Genomic DNA, 19,269 nt, shown 5'->3' with positions numbered 1-19,269 from the left:
GAACTGGTCTTGTAGGAGGCTGCCATCAGGAATTAATGCACCTTCACCAATTCATCTGGCAGTGTTAAGGAATTTGGTCTTTTCTTTCCACCTCATTGGATTAACTGCTTAATATCCAATTTACATTTTAATCAGGTACTGGCTAATTTATATTTTCATACATCATTCAGTCTTATGAACTGCCCTGTCAATGACACATACAGAGCACAGCTTTTGTATTCAGTCTCTTCAGGCCCCGTTGATACCTAAAGAAAGACTGCTTTACCCTGTGCTGACATTTACTAGCTTAGTTTTTAAAAGAGTACAGGAAAATCTGCTAGATGAGTGGAGGTCATTTGGCTGTGGTAAAAGTAAATATTCTAGCATAAATGAGACAGCTCTTGAAAATACATATCCTCTCATATACTGTAGTAAGGAAAGAACATGCCTGTAAAAATACTGTAAAAACACTGAATATCTCTACTTGTCCTCTATTATGTGCTTACACAGTACAGTGAACAACAAGCCTTCAGTATTTTCATAATTTAGGAACTTTTTAGAATTAAAATATCATTGTCTGCAGTCTGTCTTTACAACTACCATCCAATCAACAACACAATCTATAAGGAAAAGTTAAGCTATGATAGTTCACAGCTTTTCAAGACATAAATAATGATCATAGTCACTGTTTGATTTGGTAAATTCTCTCCTCACCAGGGAAATCACTGCACACTCAGTCTAATTATTCTTGCAAATGTACTTATTTAGAGTGCTGTACTAGATTGTTAATGAATCTGGCTGCATTTCAAAGAAGAACATGTTGTCACCTGCTAGAATGGTAATACTCTCCCTAAAGGCTCACCAACAGGTATACAGACAACACATGTAAGCACCCTTAGATTGCTGAGGAATACATTTGAGGAATTACATCTCCAAGAGGATTTTAACTACTGTAGGTCACTACAGCCATGTATTACTGCTGCTAAAAGAAGCCCTTTGGAGAACATGTTCTTTTTGTCTCTGGTTATATGGAGGGCAACCAAAGCATTTTATGGAAAAAACTTGGAAAAATCTCAATCTCCTGTTTAATCGAGATAAGGCAATCAGGTTTCCCTTGACAAGTCTACCATCATATTGTTACAGCTTTACAGTAGGTGACTGAGAAGTGTCTCTTAGATTTTAGATAAAGTTTGTGACTCTTGGCAGAGTAAACACTTCTAGATTCAAAGCTAGAGGATGTTTGCTGAGGTCCGGGAGGTCCCTTGAGCAGAAACAAAGTTAATATATTAAAGTTTACTTAATATACCTAGGTAAGTTGTGGGTTAATCATTGTCAAGGTTCAGAAATACAGAAATACACAACATAAGATGGCATTAAGATGACAGAAAAGGGAGGAAGAAGAAACCAGAAGCAGCAGGTGGAAGAAGAGCCAAGAGTCTGGAGGAGTTGGGACTTGTGCCAGGAGAGAGCCTCTACTTCATGATCATCCAAACCAATCCTGACTGGAGCTAAGTATTGGAACTTTGCTAGAAAGAGAGTGCTATTCTGTGTATTTAGGGAACATGGGTCTCCTGTGTAAAGGCTACCTCAGTTAGGGTGCATTTTTATGGACAGGAATATACAGTAGGCTCCGATTGATTTTGCGGCATCTGGGGTGCAAAGAGAGATTTAACTGTAGGTTGTATTGTATTTAGCTAGAAGGCAGCTCATCTCTCATGTGGCCTCTGTAGGCATTAAGAGTTAATTGCTTTGTAGTAGTGTGGGGTTTTCTGGGTGACCAGAATGTTAGGCCTCTGAAATGCCTTGTTTTTAAATACTGTACATAGAGTAAGTTGTGTGTTGTATGTTTTTTTGTGTGAGCGCAGTTTGTGTCTTGTCATTGTAATAAATACTTGTTTAACCAAGTGTGCCTGGATTTTTATGCCTCTCAAAACAGCTGTGCCAGAGGACAAAGAATTAATGTACCTCTAATTATACCAACCGCTCAGGTATATTTCTAGAAATCATTTACAAGTTTGGGGTTATGAATATGTATTTCACTTATGGATTAAATCGCTCTGTCAAATCCTGATTTTCACCAGTTTTGTAACCCCCCATTTGTAACAATGTTCTGATCAATAGTTTGGATGTCCTTTTCACTCTCTGGCACTTGGAGATAAAATCATGGGCTGGCCATTTGGAAACTGTGGGGCTAGGTTTTATGATGTGTAAGGAGCCTTTAAAACATCCTTTCTTTCACACATGAGATCGTGAGAGGGAATGGAACGTGGATTCGATTTGCAAGTCTGAACAGACAGGTCACTGATCACCAAGTGACAGACGAATCTACACATCGTTCAGCTGAAGAGAAGACTGTTAAAAAAGACAACACAGCCTCCTCCTGCCAAAAACAGGAGGCTTCGCTGCCCGACTGCCAGGGTTTTACAAGAACTTGCTGGAGCCTTTAATCTTTACAAAGTTATGGTGATCAAACGTTAACCAGCATCACTAATGCTTAAGCTAAATTAATGCAATTAGAAACTTAAAGGGCATTACTCATGATTTTTCTAATGCATTATGTAAATTATTTCGAAATTCTCAAGGGAGGGTTCGGGAGTCACATATCCTCTTGCAGAATGTAAGAACACCTCCTGATTTCTGGGGAATTAATACATTTAGCTATAACACATTTTGGACATGGATGATGATTTTTTTACCATTTCTGATTTTTGATAGTGGTTCTATTTAAGCACACAACTTAAAAGTTATTCAAGTCTAATTTTTGGATTCTCCTAGCAGACAGCACCCCAGGGCCCCTAGCTCTGTGAGGCAGCCATGCTAACTAACCACTGCGCTGCCATGCCACCCTGTTGAAACCCTGTCTTTTGGGCAGTAAATGTTTTGCTCCTACTGACAGTACTTACAGTATGCCAACGTACAGTGACATTTAGATTTTTGTTTACAAATCTCTTCTTTCTGTCACATAAAATAAATTGAAGTAACCTTTTTATGTCAGTTATGTGAAAGAAAGGATATTTTGCTCTATTGTCAGAAGGATTGAAAGATAACGTTTTTAGTAAATACAATGAAAATCCAACATACTGTATCCAACTGCCGTCATTACAATCAATTAATATAGAGCAGAGATTTAGTCTATAACACAGGCAGAAGCTAGATATGCTTATCAAAAGAAACAAAGGTGATCTGGAAAGTAAAAATGTTGTGGTTCTCTGATTATTTCTTTGATACTAATCCTTTCATCAAAAGCATCATAAACCACCATAAAAACAATGTGAATGTAATACGAAACCTTTTCTTTTCCAAACATGTAAGCCTGTCAGAATATTTTATGTAATTTAAATGTGCCTCAATCCTTGACTTTGGCAACACTATTATATCTGTGAGGAAAGGGTGTTTACTGACACTTTGCCATGGACACAAAATGGTACAGTATGTCAGAGAACGTAGAAAAAGGAAAGGATACACTTGGATTCACAAGTTCCATTGGACCCAGCCTTTCAGATAATGTGCTGTATTGACTCATCTGCTATCCACTTATTTGATTGGTTAAAAATGTTAAATTACTCAGTTGTGTTTACTACCATGAATTCTCCTTTCAAGAAACACAAATAGCTATCTTCTTCACCCTTTGAGCACCCAGACCACAGCACACTAAATAGTATTATAGAATGAATAGTTACAATATTTAATATTGATAAATCTGTAAGTTCTTTCAGTTTTAATAATAGGAATGTGACCAGAATCATAATGCCTGCCTCGAAGTATCTGTCAAATGTGTCCTTTAAATACAAGGAGGATGTATTCAATTACACCATCTATATTAAAATAAAAGATAAGAGCATTCACCCCTTGTGTAAGCTCAAATATGCAATGCAATAAACAAATTCACATTCTTCCATTCAATTTACCAAAGAACAGAGAAACATTTCTCATGATATTACGTCAAACTTAGTAATCAGGACCTTGGTTTAATGTCTCATTCAAAATATAGCACATGCAACACACTGGGGCATAGGGTTTCCATTCTGGGCCAGATGGAAGAGTGACACCTACAGGTCCACCAAACCACTTACAGCCACAAACTGAATTTCCTTGTTGGCCCCCTATCCAAGAGCTATAATGACCCAGATTTAATCAAAGCATTCCATTGTGAAATCTCAAATCTGTTTTTTAAGGTTGTTTTTTTTTAAGTTAAAGCAATTGAAAAGCAAATATGCACAATAACTTTTACAACATTTAGAAATGGAAAGGTAACTTTTAACAAAAACGTCAAGCAAGGACAAAAGGCAGGAATTACTGTTTTGTTGTTTTGGAAAATGAATAATGTTTTTTTTAAAGAAATGACTCAAACAAGTCAACAAATTATTTTATAATTGTAAGACGTTTTTTAATTAATCACACTTCCCATGTTAACTAATCATGAATGTTTTCTAAAACAATCCAAGAATGCAAGCCATAAATTAAATAAACCGTTTTATAGAATATTAATTTTCTAATCAAATTTTAAATTATTTTCACTGATATTAAAGTCAGTTTAATATTGCTATAATAACTGAAAAATACAACACCTTTAAATGTTCATCAGATCCTTGCACTCAAAAACCCTGTACCCAAAACAGAACCCTGTAGTTCTGTTTTGCAAAATCTGAAACATTTTATATGAAGTTAGTTTAAAATATTTAATTCATGTTTGTTAATCCTTTCCACATGAATTCATTGAATGTATAAATATTTGTACGTTTTAGTACCAGATGGACCCATTTAGGAAAGATTAGATTTTCTTCTCTATGAATTTAAATAAATTACCATCTGCAGAAATGGCTTCTCACTTAGACACAATAGCCAGAAAGTGAAAATGTAACTTCAGCCACTTAGGGTTTAGTGGCATTTTAGCTCTGTGCTGTGTGGTAGTCTTGAGTTTCAATTGGGCCACTGACATTCTATTATCAAACTAGAACTAATGTGTGGTATAAGCCATGCTTAAATCAACAAAAGATCTCCAAGGCAGAGGTACTGTAGGTGATAGATGGATTCTTCTTGAGAGAGGGGAGATGAGGAGCTGTAAGAGAGCTCATGCAAGAGTAACCTTAAGAGTAAGACCTTAAGAAACATTCTGTGTCTATGTAAGGAAATAATTAGGTTAACTGTTTAATTGACAACTCATATTGGAACAGAATCCAGAAGGCTCTGACCCTCCGGGTATTGAATTTGACATCCTTAGTGTACAACCCGTTGCTGTAGTGATGCTCTCATGAATGAAGTTCTGGGAGGGGTTTGGTCATTTGGTTTGTCAGAGATGCCTGCTCCACTCCAGTGGAAAACCGCACCAGTCCCAAAAGCCTGCTCAAACATCAAATGCAAAACTCTATCTGTTAATCCAGTGAATTAATTAAATAAAGTGGTTAGAAAATAGATGGAAGGACAATAGTAAAAATGCCTTCACGTACACACAGATTTTGTTTGAAAATATAAATCAATAGGTCATTGCAGTTACAATTGATAAACAGGAGACATGCCCTTACACAAAGAAGTTGTGGGGAGTCTGTAACACAGTACCCAACAATATTGTTGAAACTGATATCATTCCAAATTGGATGAAAATCTCAAATCCATTTGCTCCTAAACACTAAATGAGCCAGATAGACCCTGAGCTCCTTTTGTTTGCAAACCTTCTTTATCCTTACCCTATGTTCTTAACTTTAATTGTGCTGAATACATCTGCAATTGAGTTGCAAAATATCTTTAGACAAATTCAGATAATCGTGTGAAGCAAAAACAAACAATAAGAAAATACAAAATTCAAAAGTCCAAACTGTTCAGAATTAGAAAAATGTCACCTAGAGCAAGAACAAATAAAACACATAAACATTACAGTCTGTTGTTATCTAACAAATCATGAAACATCAATGATTTGTTCAACAAAAATCTGAGTGAGAAGAGAAAATCATTTAACTTTTTGATCTGTCAGAAATCTACAGAGGGCCAAAGTGAATTATTGTCCAGTATGTACTGTAGGAGTATTTTGGTCTATGTCTCTAACTAATTAAATATTTCATTTCTCCTCTGAGGCAGAGCAACCTTTCAAAATGACTTTTCTACACTGACAAATTTAATGAGTGCATGAGAAGTCTTTCAGCATCTGTAGTTTTGACTCATCTGTAACAAATTTGCACACACTATGTATTTGATTATACCATCTGGTATGGTTCATATATGCTCCCCAAACAAATCTGATCTAGCAAACACATGTAAAAATCAGTTTAGGTAAGATTCCTTTCCAGCATGCAAAGGTAGCTGTTTGCAATTTGTTCATGCCATCTGCCACTAAATGCTGAAAGTGACATCCCACATGTTTTTTTCAACAGGCCATATTCTTATCTATAGAGTTACTATTGTCCAAAAAAGGCCATTTCATTTTACCAACTTCAGATTTGTAAAACTTTTTGTTTTAATCAAAGTACTTGGAAGAAAATTGTGATCATTCAGAATAATATATTGTATATACTATATATTGTATACATAAAGTATATGACATACATCATAATGCATACATCATACATATACTGTTCATATACATAATGTGCAATCAATTGAACACATCTGGATAAAAGAAAGTCTCAGTGTGTTTTTTCCTGCACCAGATAACCTAGACACAAACATCATGCTTGTGGAAAACTAGAATGAAGAGGTTAGAAATTCTAAATTCCAAAAAATAAAATGTTATCCTATTTTTTACTTGTTAGTTTTTAAGCATACTGTTACTAATTCCTCTAATCGATCCCACAATCCATGTCTCACTGTATGTTGTCTAGAACATAATCTTTACATTATAACATTATCTAGGACATAAAGAAGGTTCCAAATGAGAAGAGGGCATTTAACCCATCTAACCCAGTTGGCAGTAAGAAGCTACAATACCTACTAGGTACAGTAGTTAACTGCCTTTGCTAGTTAGCTCTATTTATTAAGTGGACTTCTTGTTGTACAGTACTACATTTTTCCTCATTTCAAATGCCATCTTGTCAAAAGACTGAACACGTTTTATTCTAGTGCCATGTTGTTCCTTAATGAAACTCTGAGTCTTGGTAAGCATAAAAAATGAACAAATGACTTGTTTCCGGAAACAATTTTTCCATGCTGATCAAAGCTCAGAGGAAGACCTTTACAAATCAGAAAACCTGACATATGGGAGGAGAGAACTGTCCTCCTCCTCTTACAGGTACTAACACAGAAAGATTGTTTTAACACAATACTGCACTGTTACTTTGTTGAATGTTCCACATAACTTCTCTCAGGAGAGTCACAGAAATAAGGGTATTAACAAATATATTTTTTAACTTTTCTATATGAAATACTATTTAACAGTGAACCTGTTATTAATGTAAAGGTATCCGAAAACACAAGAACATCATTCAGAAGAGCAAAGTTGTTCAGCTACAAAGTGGTTGCGAACACTTTGGAAAAGCATTTCTGCAATTTTAAATTCTGCACCAGAACAAAATAAATAACATCAAGTGCTTATGTTTTAGCCACACAAGATGAAACACAAGATGTTTTCCTTAGGCAACATAAAATAGATTTATAAAACCAGGCAGGCTCCTAATCAGACTTTAGATAATGGAGGGGCAACTGTATGTGTTTCGAACAGCATGATGACTGATCTAAATCACCATCTCATAGAATGACTTCCCACACAATCAGGTCCATTGAATTGGAACACAAGTGGGAGCCTGATCCCATTATAAGAATGTGAAGAGTTATCTCATCTTGAATGTGGGATCCTGGAGTTATCCCACTTAAATATGCAGAAATACTATTTCATCCAAGCTGGGCATAGAAATGCTATGGACAATAAATACAATACCCAGGACAGAACATGCTGTAATGTTAAATAGCATCTCTTAGACTGACTGAGCAATACCATAATCAGTAAAGTAACTTCACTGGGTGAAGTTATGGTGTGCTCTCCAGAAACTGAAGAGAGATTTTCTTTCATGAAAAGTGGTACTGTTGCATCTTGAAGAGATTCTAAGCAAAACAGAGGCTGCATGTCAATGTGGCCGCATCTTTCAGATACGATAAAAGTATATGAAAAGTATAAAGTACTGTATATGAAGGCTGTATATATCATTGCCAAGTTTTGAATCTGCACATTCCTTTAAAAAAATAGAATTAAAGATTGTCTTATTGAATTCTTATTGAATTTCTTAGAAAATCGTAAAATCTTAACTGTAGTCTGCAATCAATTTGAAAGCTTTGCTATGGATTAGCACTTTACCAGCAGTGTCCAGGATTTCCATTTGAATTTCAGGCTTACAGTGCCTTGCACAATTCAAACCCTTGCACACTCTACATATTTTGTTGCTTTAAAGCTTGCAATCATGACACTTTGAAGTAGCAATTACTATTTGTTATACAGTATACACAACCTACTCCACAGAAGAAAACGAAAGTGAAAGTCTTTGAATGGTCCATCCAACTTGAATCCAATTGAGAATCTGTGGAAGGATTTGCAAGTGATCCCCCGAGTGACTTGAGAGAGATAGAGTAGAACCTATCCTGGCAAGCAAAGGGAGAAAGGTGGGATACTCCCTGGATGGGACACCAGTCCACTGCAGGGCACACACAGACACACACACTCACACCAAGGTCAGTCTTCCCAGAACCCAATTAACCTACTAGTAGGTCTTTGGAATGTGGTATAAAATTGGAGCATCCGACAAAAACTCATGTGGACGTACAAACTCTATGCAGACAGCACCCCAGGTCAGGAATTGAACCTACAGTAGGAATCCCAGTGCAGCAAGGCCCAGTGCAATCAACATATTTCAGCTTTTCTCCTTAGTTTTGGCTGCCATTATCATGATTTATCATAACCTTAGAAGTCTACTGTTAAAAATTCAGGTTTTGAATAAAATATAATAATATATAAATATACAAAATGTATATGCAACAAAATGGGACACTGTAGAAAGGGTCTGAATGCTTCTGCAAGTCACTGTTAGTGGCAGACCTCACAGTAACATTTTGAGGAATTAGATATCTCCAGAGCTTGTCTTATGTCCTGTCTTATGTTTCTTTAACTGGCTTTATTCTTCAGAAATCTTTGTAACAGTATATTATGAAGTAAATACAGTAAATGACATACATCAACTTGAACAGGGCACCATTGAACAAGTTATCTCGGTTAAAAATCATAAGAACTATTAGTTTTAACATGTGAGACTTTGTCTTCTTCTTGTATAGCTTTAGTAAAACGTTCCATGTAACATACAAGATTAACAAATAATTAAAGAATACAGAAATACAGTATAAGCAAGGATCCAAATGATAGGAAGATATTGATCTATTTAACTTATTTGATTGTTAGTAGCTCAGTGATTCAGAGATCTCATCCAGTCACTTCTCGAATGAACCCAGGCTGTAAGCTTCAAATCACAAATGGGCATTTTGTTTCACATGCCCACAACCCTTTGTTTGAAGCCTTGCCTTCTGTTTTGAATTTTAAATGCATGTTTATTAAATTTCCATTTGTGTCCTCAGGTTTGTATATGACTGCTTATTCTGAAGAAGTCTGCTGGGTTGACTTTCTCAGTACACTAGAGTGTTTTGACTACATCAATAACTTCCATTCATAGTCTTGGCTGTTCAATAGTTCTTTCCAAATAGCTTATTCTTTAGATCACAGATGTACAGTATCCAGTCAATTATCTGTAGAATGATTTAAGGGAATCAATATCATTTTTGTAATATGATAATAAAAGATTATCTAAATTTTAGGGTCTTGCTAACACATTTTACCATTTATAACAACCTCATGTGAAATTCAGTATGTGCTCCAGTGTAATTTGTTTCCAAGAAATGTTAAACAGGAAATGTCAAAGCTTGTGAATACATATTATCACTTCCTGGAAACAAATGTTTTGCTGTTTTAAACGATAATAAGACAAGTATACTTACTCTTTGTTTTATCAATGCTCAATTCATGTTTTTGCATGAATGCAGTTGTAAAATTACTGTATATTTCAGTAGGTAGATGAAGCCATGCATACAGTATATTGCCAAATCTTACCTCCATCCCTAACACAGCCATTCCAATTTTCATTTAGAATGCAGAACCTTTGAGGAATGCATCTCTTTTGACACATGAAATGTTTGTATACTGTATATGTCAGAGTAACAACGACTTACAGTATGTTAACCAACTCATTCAAAGGCTTGAAAACTCACCTATATGGTTGTAAAGTTCGGGTGCCAAAGAACAGAGCTTTTTCCCACTTTCTGAGATTGATGCATGCATCCATAGTGTAGTCAAGCATTTTAAGCAGATAGATGTTGGTGTCTGGAAGAATGCCTTGATTGTTATCCACAAGAGTCTGGCACAGAGACAAAACCTGTTCCCACTCTATTATTAAGGATAGTTAAGGTCTCACTTGAAAAGAGGAGGAAAAAAGTCACAATGTTTTTACAAGCCAGTACTGCTTGTAGGCATGAAAAATAACTAAGTGCCTTTCTATAAGCTCATTCAGTTGCAGGAATCACTTTAAGAAGTTTATCTCCAAAACATATTCATCTGTGATACTAACAGAGACCAGTTAAATGCTGATTTGGTGGTACTTACTGATGCATACTTTGACTTCTACACAGGATAAATCACACAGGCTGTATGTCAAATGTGGCATGATTAATGTATATGTGATTGTGCACTGGATTACTGTAATCTGTTGAGAGGCAGGAGAGAACAGAGAGCCATGTATGCCCTCAAAAATAAGCGCCTTTCCAGTCATCTAGTCACGCAAACACTGCTACCTTGAAGGAACAGTTGATTAGCATAAGAACTAGGTACACTACTGCTTTCTTAATGTATATCTCTCTCTGTCTGGTATAAACTAATACAACTTTTGCGACATACTGGAAGCTTGCCAGCAACCTGATAAAATAGTTTTGGGTATTACTATTTAAAAATAAGTTGGACAGTAAGTTGATAACCTAATCTTGAGTACTTGCAAACCATCTTCCCATCAATCTTCTAAGACACACTATCCAGTACAGGGGCGCGGCCGAGTCAAATCATAACCCAGCAAGATACAGGCGAAAGGCAGGATACACCCTGGATGGGGATACCAGTCTAGCGCAGGGCAGGCAAAGACACCAACACGCACACACACTCAAGCCATGGCTAACTTTCCCAGAAGCCAATTAACTTACCAGCGTGTCTTTGGGTTGTGGTTGCCAGTTAATTAGTTCAATTAAGTCATTAAGGCCTAAGCTGGAATAAAAACAAGATGAAATAGTTTCATCTGATGAGCGCTGCTCTGCAGGAGGGTCCTGGCAGCCCTGGCAGTCCTGCGTCTATACTGTATACTGTACTAACATCCTTCTAGAAGGACTGTATCTCACTCAGGATGTTGGACTCCTGTACAGATTAATAGTGATAAAAGAGTACTGCTGTTGGTGAGTGTGATAGAAAACATCATATGTCTCTTTTAATGGTGCACTTGTAGTAGAAACCTTCTCCTTAGGTCCTTACCACGTTTGCTATTGGCCAGGACCTGGAGGGATTTCAGGAGGCAGTTGCCTCCTCTAAAACACCTCAATCTCATAGCCGGAGCTCTATTTAAAAAAAGAAATTAATGAACAAACATTATTTGCTGCTGTGTGCAGTATGACTAGAGACAGAATTCAAGTAAAATAACTAAAATAAAAACTGGAAGGTTTTGCAGTGGGTTTCAATTCATAAAACTGTTGCATGTTCCAAAAGCAGTACAAAAACTACACAAAAGGTCAATAAAGAAAATAGCTGACATAATGAAGGTTTTGACTACACAGATTAACATGGTTAATGGGTTTTGTGGTTGACATCTCTATGGTTAATTTAAGTTCTCAATGACTGTCTAAACATTTACTGCAATTACATGAAAGTAAACAGAGTTCGGTATGTTGTAGGTTCAAAACCAATCTTACTGCAAGTTAAAACTCAACCTCAATCTCTATCCATACATTCCGAGTCATAAAAGAAATCACTGAAGAAAGTAACATTACTTTTAAAAAGTTACAAAACAAAAAGTATTTTACCTATATGTTTATATAAAAATGTTTTGTTTTTTTCCTCCTTTGACTTACTTGAGGTCTGCTTCCCTAAACCTTATCAGACATTATGCTGAAGTTATAAAAGAGTTAATTTTTCCAATGTGATATATACTGACTCCATTAAATCCTTTAACCATATTTATTTAAAAAATTTAAGAAACTTAATGCTAAGTTTTTATTTTCTATTTCATAACAAATGGGTTTTAAAAGTAGTTTCTTCGCAACAAATTTTGAATTTGGGTCATCAGACAAGTGCAGTATAAAAATAACATAATTAAAAAATTACAAATACAATTAGAGAACTTTACTGATACATCTGTAAAATAATTGGATTTGTTTAATGTACTTTAATGTGTTAGAGGTAGGCAGATCCATTCAAATTACAAGCCTTCTATACCACATTTCCCAGAATGCTATGGGTATGAGCTGCTGCCCTCAGTTACCTGATCAGTTACTGGAAGACATTTGGTCAGGTGGTCAGGTGTAAAAAGCAGAAAGCTCAGGCTTTCAATTGTAGGTTTTCATTGTCTACCTGAGAGACAGTTGTAGATCCTCTGTTTGCTGCCTCGCTGGAGGGAGAAGAAGAAGCAACCGACAAAGAAACTGTGGAACTGTAAGTTTTTTAAAGTGTTTGTGAAGAGTCTCACAGAGAGACTGGAGCTAACATTCATTAGGGACTTAGTAGTTAGCTCTGGAGCTTGTTTTGATCTCCTCTGTTTTTGGTGACTGTTTTGATTTTTGCACTGTAAATTGAACTATTTGTGTACCTTACAGCAGCACTTGCATGTCTGAGTTCCTGAGCCTGTCTATATTAAAGATCCCATTGTGGCACACCCAATGGGTTGCACAAAAGGGATAGTCTGTTGTGAAACAAAAATTAAATTTCTAGAGATCCCACAACACCCTACAGTTCAGATACTCTTATGTCATTGTATGATAAGTATAGGCTCCAAAACATCGCCAGAATGACACACAGACAGTCTCAAGAATCTGTCCTCTCTGTATAGCCTCCCGGGCCACAAAACATTCCTTCCACTAGAATAAGAAGGAAAGGTGCTTATCCTGACACAATGCATCCATGAGCACACTACAATGCCCAAATAGAAACACTTTGGGCTAAAAACTATACTGCTTTCATAAATCAATATTTGCCAATATTTCACATGCATGTGAAATATTGAATCCTTCGTGTGAATCCTGCATCCTCCGTCTTTGTTTAATATCGCATGGCTGCCTTTAACTAGGGGTAATGTATTTAAAGGATTATATATTAGAATCAGTAACTAAATGATTAAATAAAAGATTGGTACCTGTAGCAATTACAATTGTAATGTAGATAATGCACTGCATTGTGTGAATATTGTATGAAAAGTATGAATATTGTAAGAGGACCATAAACCAAATAAACCAAATGTTACTTCCCCTTTAAATGATTACTTTACCTGAGAAAATTATGCCTTACTTTATATACAATACCTACACTCCCTACAATTTGTATTATTAATTTAACTTTTTTTCCATGTAGTGTGCTGTTTCAATTTGCATGCAGAGGATACGTTGCTGAGATTGAAGTTTCTCCATTCCCGGGGTGGCATCTTTGATAGACTTCCAAGCCTTTTCATTCCCTGCCAGCATGTCTTCATCCTAAACACAAGAACAAGAGAGACATGAAATGGGGTGACACTGTCCACTGCAGGCCTCACTCACTCTATGGGCTCTCTGGACTATGGTCAATTCATTAACATGCATTTCACTGAAGAATGCATTTTTCTGTAATAAGCTCTTCAATTTTTCACCTCCCATGTACTAGGGTTTCAATGCTACAGTATGACTTATTTTCTGACTAAATCAGACACCAGGGCTCACTTTCTACACTATTTGCCTGATGCAAAAAGAATTTTATTGAAACAAAGCTGCTGTGCTAATGAGAAAGTACTCTGCATCAGCACATTCCTGGCTCTGTAAATTGCCCTGGCTGCCAGTAATTTGTATAACAGAATTCTTTTTTGTGATATAGTGTTTGTAAAACTAACTTTCTTTTGGAGTCACAAGAACACAATAAAATATTAATTTGAAGACTATTCACAAAATATTAATTTAAAGTATATTTGCAAAGACCATCAGGAACCATTTAAATCTGTTAGATCTGAGATACTGATCATTCTGTCATTCCAAAAATCCTAGAAAAACAATCCTTTCTGTTATAAAATCCTTAATAATACACAGATGCATTCACACACAATACATTTAAATATATCTGCAACTAATTTTACATGTCTGACAAAAAATTAAATCAGCCTTGAATGTAAGTAAACTGATGGGGTCATGGTTCCTAGAACTCACAAATACAGTACAGTTAATTGAGATTTTTGTGAATACATTAAATCTGTTTTATGCTTTAAGTAGAATCTCTTTAAACTGTTACCATTCATTTGCCACTAATTCCATACTTCTCTCAAGAAGCCTCATTCCTTCAAAGCCTTTTTTCTGTTGTAAACTATTGATCTGTAGTATACTGTAGTATTTGTAGTATACTTTAAGGCTTCCACATTTGTTATAGCATTAAGCTGTGAGGGATTCATTTAATAAATATTGAGATTTCTTTTGTTTAAAATGAAACCACTTTGTTTTCCTTCGACTGAATTATGCAACCAGGTTTGCTTTGTGCTATTCTGAAATATTCTGTATTATTTTAATTAATATCATTATTAAGTTTTTTTCCCACAGTAAATGATTATCCATTACCAATGATTTTTAGGGTTAATGGCAATATGCTGAAAAGGTGTACAAGACAAAATAAGTTTGTCTTAAAAGATTAAAATCTAATGTTTAACCACCTTAGAAAAAACATTTAATAGATTGTTTCTGTATTTCTACCCATACAATATTAACTCATTTGTGCACATCACAATGACAAGACCACACAATGGAAAACATCATTCGCAAAAATGTTTGGTTATGCTTCATATGCTCAGATGCCTCAAATGGTATACTGTATATTAACTTGACAATTATTGATCGAAAAACTTGTAAAGGATGTGCAAGCAATGACCCTTAAATCAGTTAACTACAGAAATTATTCATGTCTAAGTGTGTGAAACAGAAAACAAAACATCTGTCAAAGATATAAGGCATCTAATGGTCTTTCAGTTATAATTTTGTGTTAAACTTTCAATGTCCCTGAGATATAAGAAGATACGTGATGAAAGTACTTTGTTGCATGTATATTGATGTTTTCCATATCTGTTCATGGAGAAAACCTAATTTGGTTATGACAAGCTAAAGACATTTTATTGATCATGCTTGAGCATAAAAAAAAACAAAGAGCAAAGAAGATCCCTACTGAAAATGAGGACCATGACAACAGAAGAGGATTTAAGGAACCCCCGTAGTGAGCACGTTTTTCGGAAATGACATCAGAAAAGATTACTCATTAGAACAGCTGAGATTAAATTAAATGTGGCTGCTGTCTTCCCTTCTGCAATTTCATTGGAAATCCCATAAAGGGATTATTGGGTTTCATTGCTTACTTGTAAATTTCTATCCTGATATTGTCAGGTCTCCAATCAGACCTGGCCAGTACTGGGTAAGATTCAGATATTTGACATATTACATTTCTTAACATGTTATTGTGGTGATGGCGGTGTTACTACTGTACATCATAGTTTGATCTTGTAAAGTCTTAGAAGCAAAGCAAAGCGAAGCCTGATCAGAACAGGGATGGGAAGCCTCTAAGGAACATCAGATTAATTTTGTAACATGGTGTTGGTGGACGAGTAGGTGGTCCTCTCCACCGTGGAAAATAATTTCCAAAGCATTGCCTTTGGTGACTGGGGTTCCTCTGCCTTCCTTGGTGCCTTCCTTCTGATGAGACATTAAACCAAGGACCTGACGACTTGGTCTTTAAAGATCTGATGGCAATGTTCATAAGAGGCAGGGTGTTAACCCCAATATTCTGCTTAATATCCACTAGGTTTGAATTATCTGACCTAGCTTAATTTCCACCCTTAATCTAACTGATTAAGTAATTTCCTTTCAAATTTTCACTTCTCTATTTCTTGTACTGTATAGTGGGGTGCGCTTCAGTGCTGAATGATGTGGGTACCACCCTATATGTATAGCAGTTTGTATACCTTGGGATTAAAATGAAAAATTCCCCTTGGGAGCACAGAACAAGCTCCTGTATGTAGCCGTGTTGTCGAAGCTAATAGCACAGCTACTTTCAAGAAACAGCTGGAGGAGATCCTTGGGTCAATTATCTTCTAACCACCCAATGACCTAGAGGGGTCAAATGGCTTTCTCTTATTGCAGATATTTCTTTTGTCTGAATGAAAAACACTATGCAAATACAAGTACATAATTAACACATTATGTTAAACTTTTCCAGTTCAAACAAAGAAATACTATTAATTTTAAAATTATGTGTTTGTCACCCTACTTTATTAAAAAAAATACACTAATGCTGAAATGTTTGAAAGCAGAAAATCAGGTCAGCAGATTTTTACATTTACATATAAAACTATTCATATTGTAAGAAATAAAAGCATCAGCATCAGTAACAATATGAATGCTATATTGATTAAAATTGGATTAAAATTTTCATTAGGATCATTGCAAGCATTATATTATGACTGGCAATCGAACTGCTCCTCTGGTGCAAAATAAATCAATTTATAGAACTGTTCAGCTCATGTAACTTTAATAGCTTTTGTCTTCTTTGTGTGTGTACGGATTCAATTAGATGTTGTAACATGAAAAGATACAGAACATTTAGAATTTTAGTTATCCTAGACTTTTATCGCACAATACTGAAAACATAATTCTAAATTTAATGGAGAGATAATCATAAAATTATGGATTTCATAATTTTGAGAAAAAACTAAATATTAATTACCAGAGAACCACTATCAAAAGAAAAACATGGATACAATATAAATAAAAAGTAATTGCATTCTTTAGGTTATGAATGGTTTTGGTCTCTCTGAAATTATGAAATTTGTCATTTTTAAATGAAAATGAATAAAATGAAAGAATCTACAGTATATTCATTTAGTTAACATGCAAATACAGTTAGTCATTGCATTTAACCGCACTCTTCCTGTGATTGCACCACTTAAAATGCTATACAGAAAACTAAAGCAAAAACAAAACAGTTCATATCTATTTGCAAAACAGTCACATTAATATTTTAATGAAAAAATAAGTATATTCCCAACAGTTTATTTCAATTAAAAAAACATTTTCCTCCCACAACAAGATGTGGTTGGAGAGATTAGCATCAGTCAGGACTTCCCCATCGACAGACATTTTACAAAAAGGCACTACAAGTGCAATAATGTCAAAACAAGCAGTTGTCTGCACTGCAGGGTTCGAACTGACAATATTTAGGTCTTTCTGCCAATTGCATTAAAAACAGTGTTTCTGTCCTGATACTTGTTTCAACACACCAAAAAGCAGCAGGAGCTGTTGAAGCTCAGTGAAGGAGAAGAAATGTCATGTGTTTCAGGGTTGTGTGACTCAAAAATAGTAATTATTCCCATGACAAACATAATATATATATGGTAGACATAAAACTAGTAAAGTAAGCTTATTGTATCTGTGGTAATAAAACATATGATAAACAGTGATTTATTATGGAACAAGTAATAGGTTTATTCCATGCTGAAAAAAAGAAGAAAGAGAACACAACGTTTCGGCCGTGGAGCCTTCTTCAGGTGTGAGAGAGACAGGGCAATTTTAGTTTCGGTGGTTAGTGGTTAGACCACCGAAACTAAAATTATTCTGCAGCTAGGATCACACATTCTCCCTTCCCTTAACGACAGATTACTGTTCTTTTAAATTTTCTCCATTCATTGGAAGTTTCATTTCACACCTCTCTGCACCCATTCTGACTTCACACCTCTTAATTGGCCTCTCTTTCTGTCCCCTGCTCCCGCCTCTCACTCCTTCCCCCTCCCAACCTTTGATCTCCCGCTACTTTACCTTTGCCTACTGCCCTGTCTCTCTCACACCTGAAGAAGGCTCCACGGCCGAAACGTTGTGTTCTCTTTCTTCTTTTTTTCAGCATGGAATAAACCTATTACTTGTTCCTTTGCAGCCTATGCATGCTGACGCAGCTACCCACCTGAACTACTAGTGATTTATTATTCCCTCTAACCACATACCGTTGTACAATGTGGGACAATAACAGGCAGACTGGTTTGAATGGAATTCAGCAAAAAAATAGGATGGAGCTGACAGGTGATATTCCAGCTGGCTTTTTTTGTTGCTTCAGAGTGAACACTACTTGAAAATCATTATTGATTCTTTAAATTATGTCATATGATCATTGTTTTTCATTTGAATTGTTTTTTTTTGTAGAAGACTGATGAACAATTAATAAAAACAACATAGCATTTTACATCTATAGTCTGTTGTCATGCATCTTTTCATTTACTTTTTAAACACTGAGCAGTAGCTTTGCTTCATACAGTACTGATGTTCATGTGATTTCATGACACTTCCCTGTACTCAGTGTTTGGTATTAAGAGACAGGTTTAAAATTGGAAATGTGGGGTTACTGAGGACTTGCATGAACAGTATTCAAAAACACATGGTTTTAAATTAATGCAAGAACAATGAAAGATATGACCATACCCCAGTCGGGTGATCAAGACACCCTGCAATGTCTGTTTGCTATCAGTATGATTGAAAGTAGTCTATCTCTAAGAGAAGATGCCCAAAGAATGAGATATTCAGCTTCAAAAATCAGCAGGTTTGTACAGTGAAACCAGAAAGACAGCTCTTTGAGGGATAGGCCACATCCTACCACACAGACTGTCATCACGTAACCCAGGACCATCGTATCTAGGACTGAAATTCCAGATAGAAATTACCCAGGAAGGAGGATTACAGTGCATGACAGTAACCTACAGTACATGTTCACAGCTCATTCGGGAACAATATGTTAGCAGCTGAGAGAAAAATCACTGTCTTCTGAGGGCCAAAGAACATCTGAGGTGCGAAAGGGAGTGGTGGAGCACTTTACAACAGGAGACAGAAGACAACATTTGTGTGTTACGCTGTTGTTGTGTTGTTCAAGCCTTTCATTAAGGCGGTGGAAGTGCACGGTGCAGAATAATCATCTTTGGCAAATAAAAACACCGTTGGTGCAGACTGAGGGCAACCGTATTGTTTGATACATTGACAAAGCTCATGAGC

The 19,269-nt window shown here is 35.8% G+C and overlaps 1 protein-coding gene across 1 annotated transcript in view; it reads right to left on the bottom strand.

The window, feature by feature from the left end:
* Nucleotides 1–19,269, bottom strand: part of smyd3 (SET and MYND domain containing 3) — a 345,837-nt gene that overhangs the window by 17,937 nt on the left and 308,631 nt on the right. Inside the window, exons 9-10 of the mRNA XM_088626174.1 lie at nt 13,626–13,713; nt 10,210–10,384 (exon numbers count right to left, since the gene is read on the bottom strand). Of these exons, the coding sequence (XP_088482300.1) occupies nt 10,210–10,384; nt 13,626–13,713 (263 nt within the window). The remainder of the gene's footprint in view (nt 1–10,209; nt 10,385–13,625; nt 13,714–19,269) is intronic.

This window comes from Lepisosteus platostomus, chromosome 3, assembly GCF_059453375.1.
Source record: "Lepisosteus platostomus isolate fLepPlt1 chromosome 3, fLepPlt1.hap1, whole genome shotgun sequence".
Classification (NCBI taxonomy): Eukaryota; Metazoa; Chordata; class Actinopteri; order Semionotiformes; family Lepisosteidae; genus Lepisosteus; species Lepisosteus platostomus.
The sequence above is the reverse complement of the archived record's forward strand: the minus strand, read 5'-3'. Positions and strand labels throughout refer to the sequence as shown.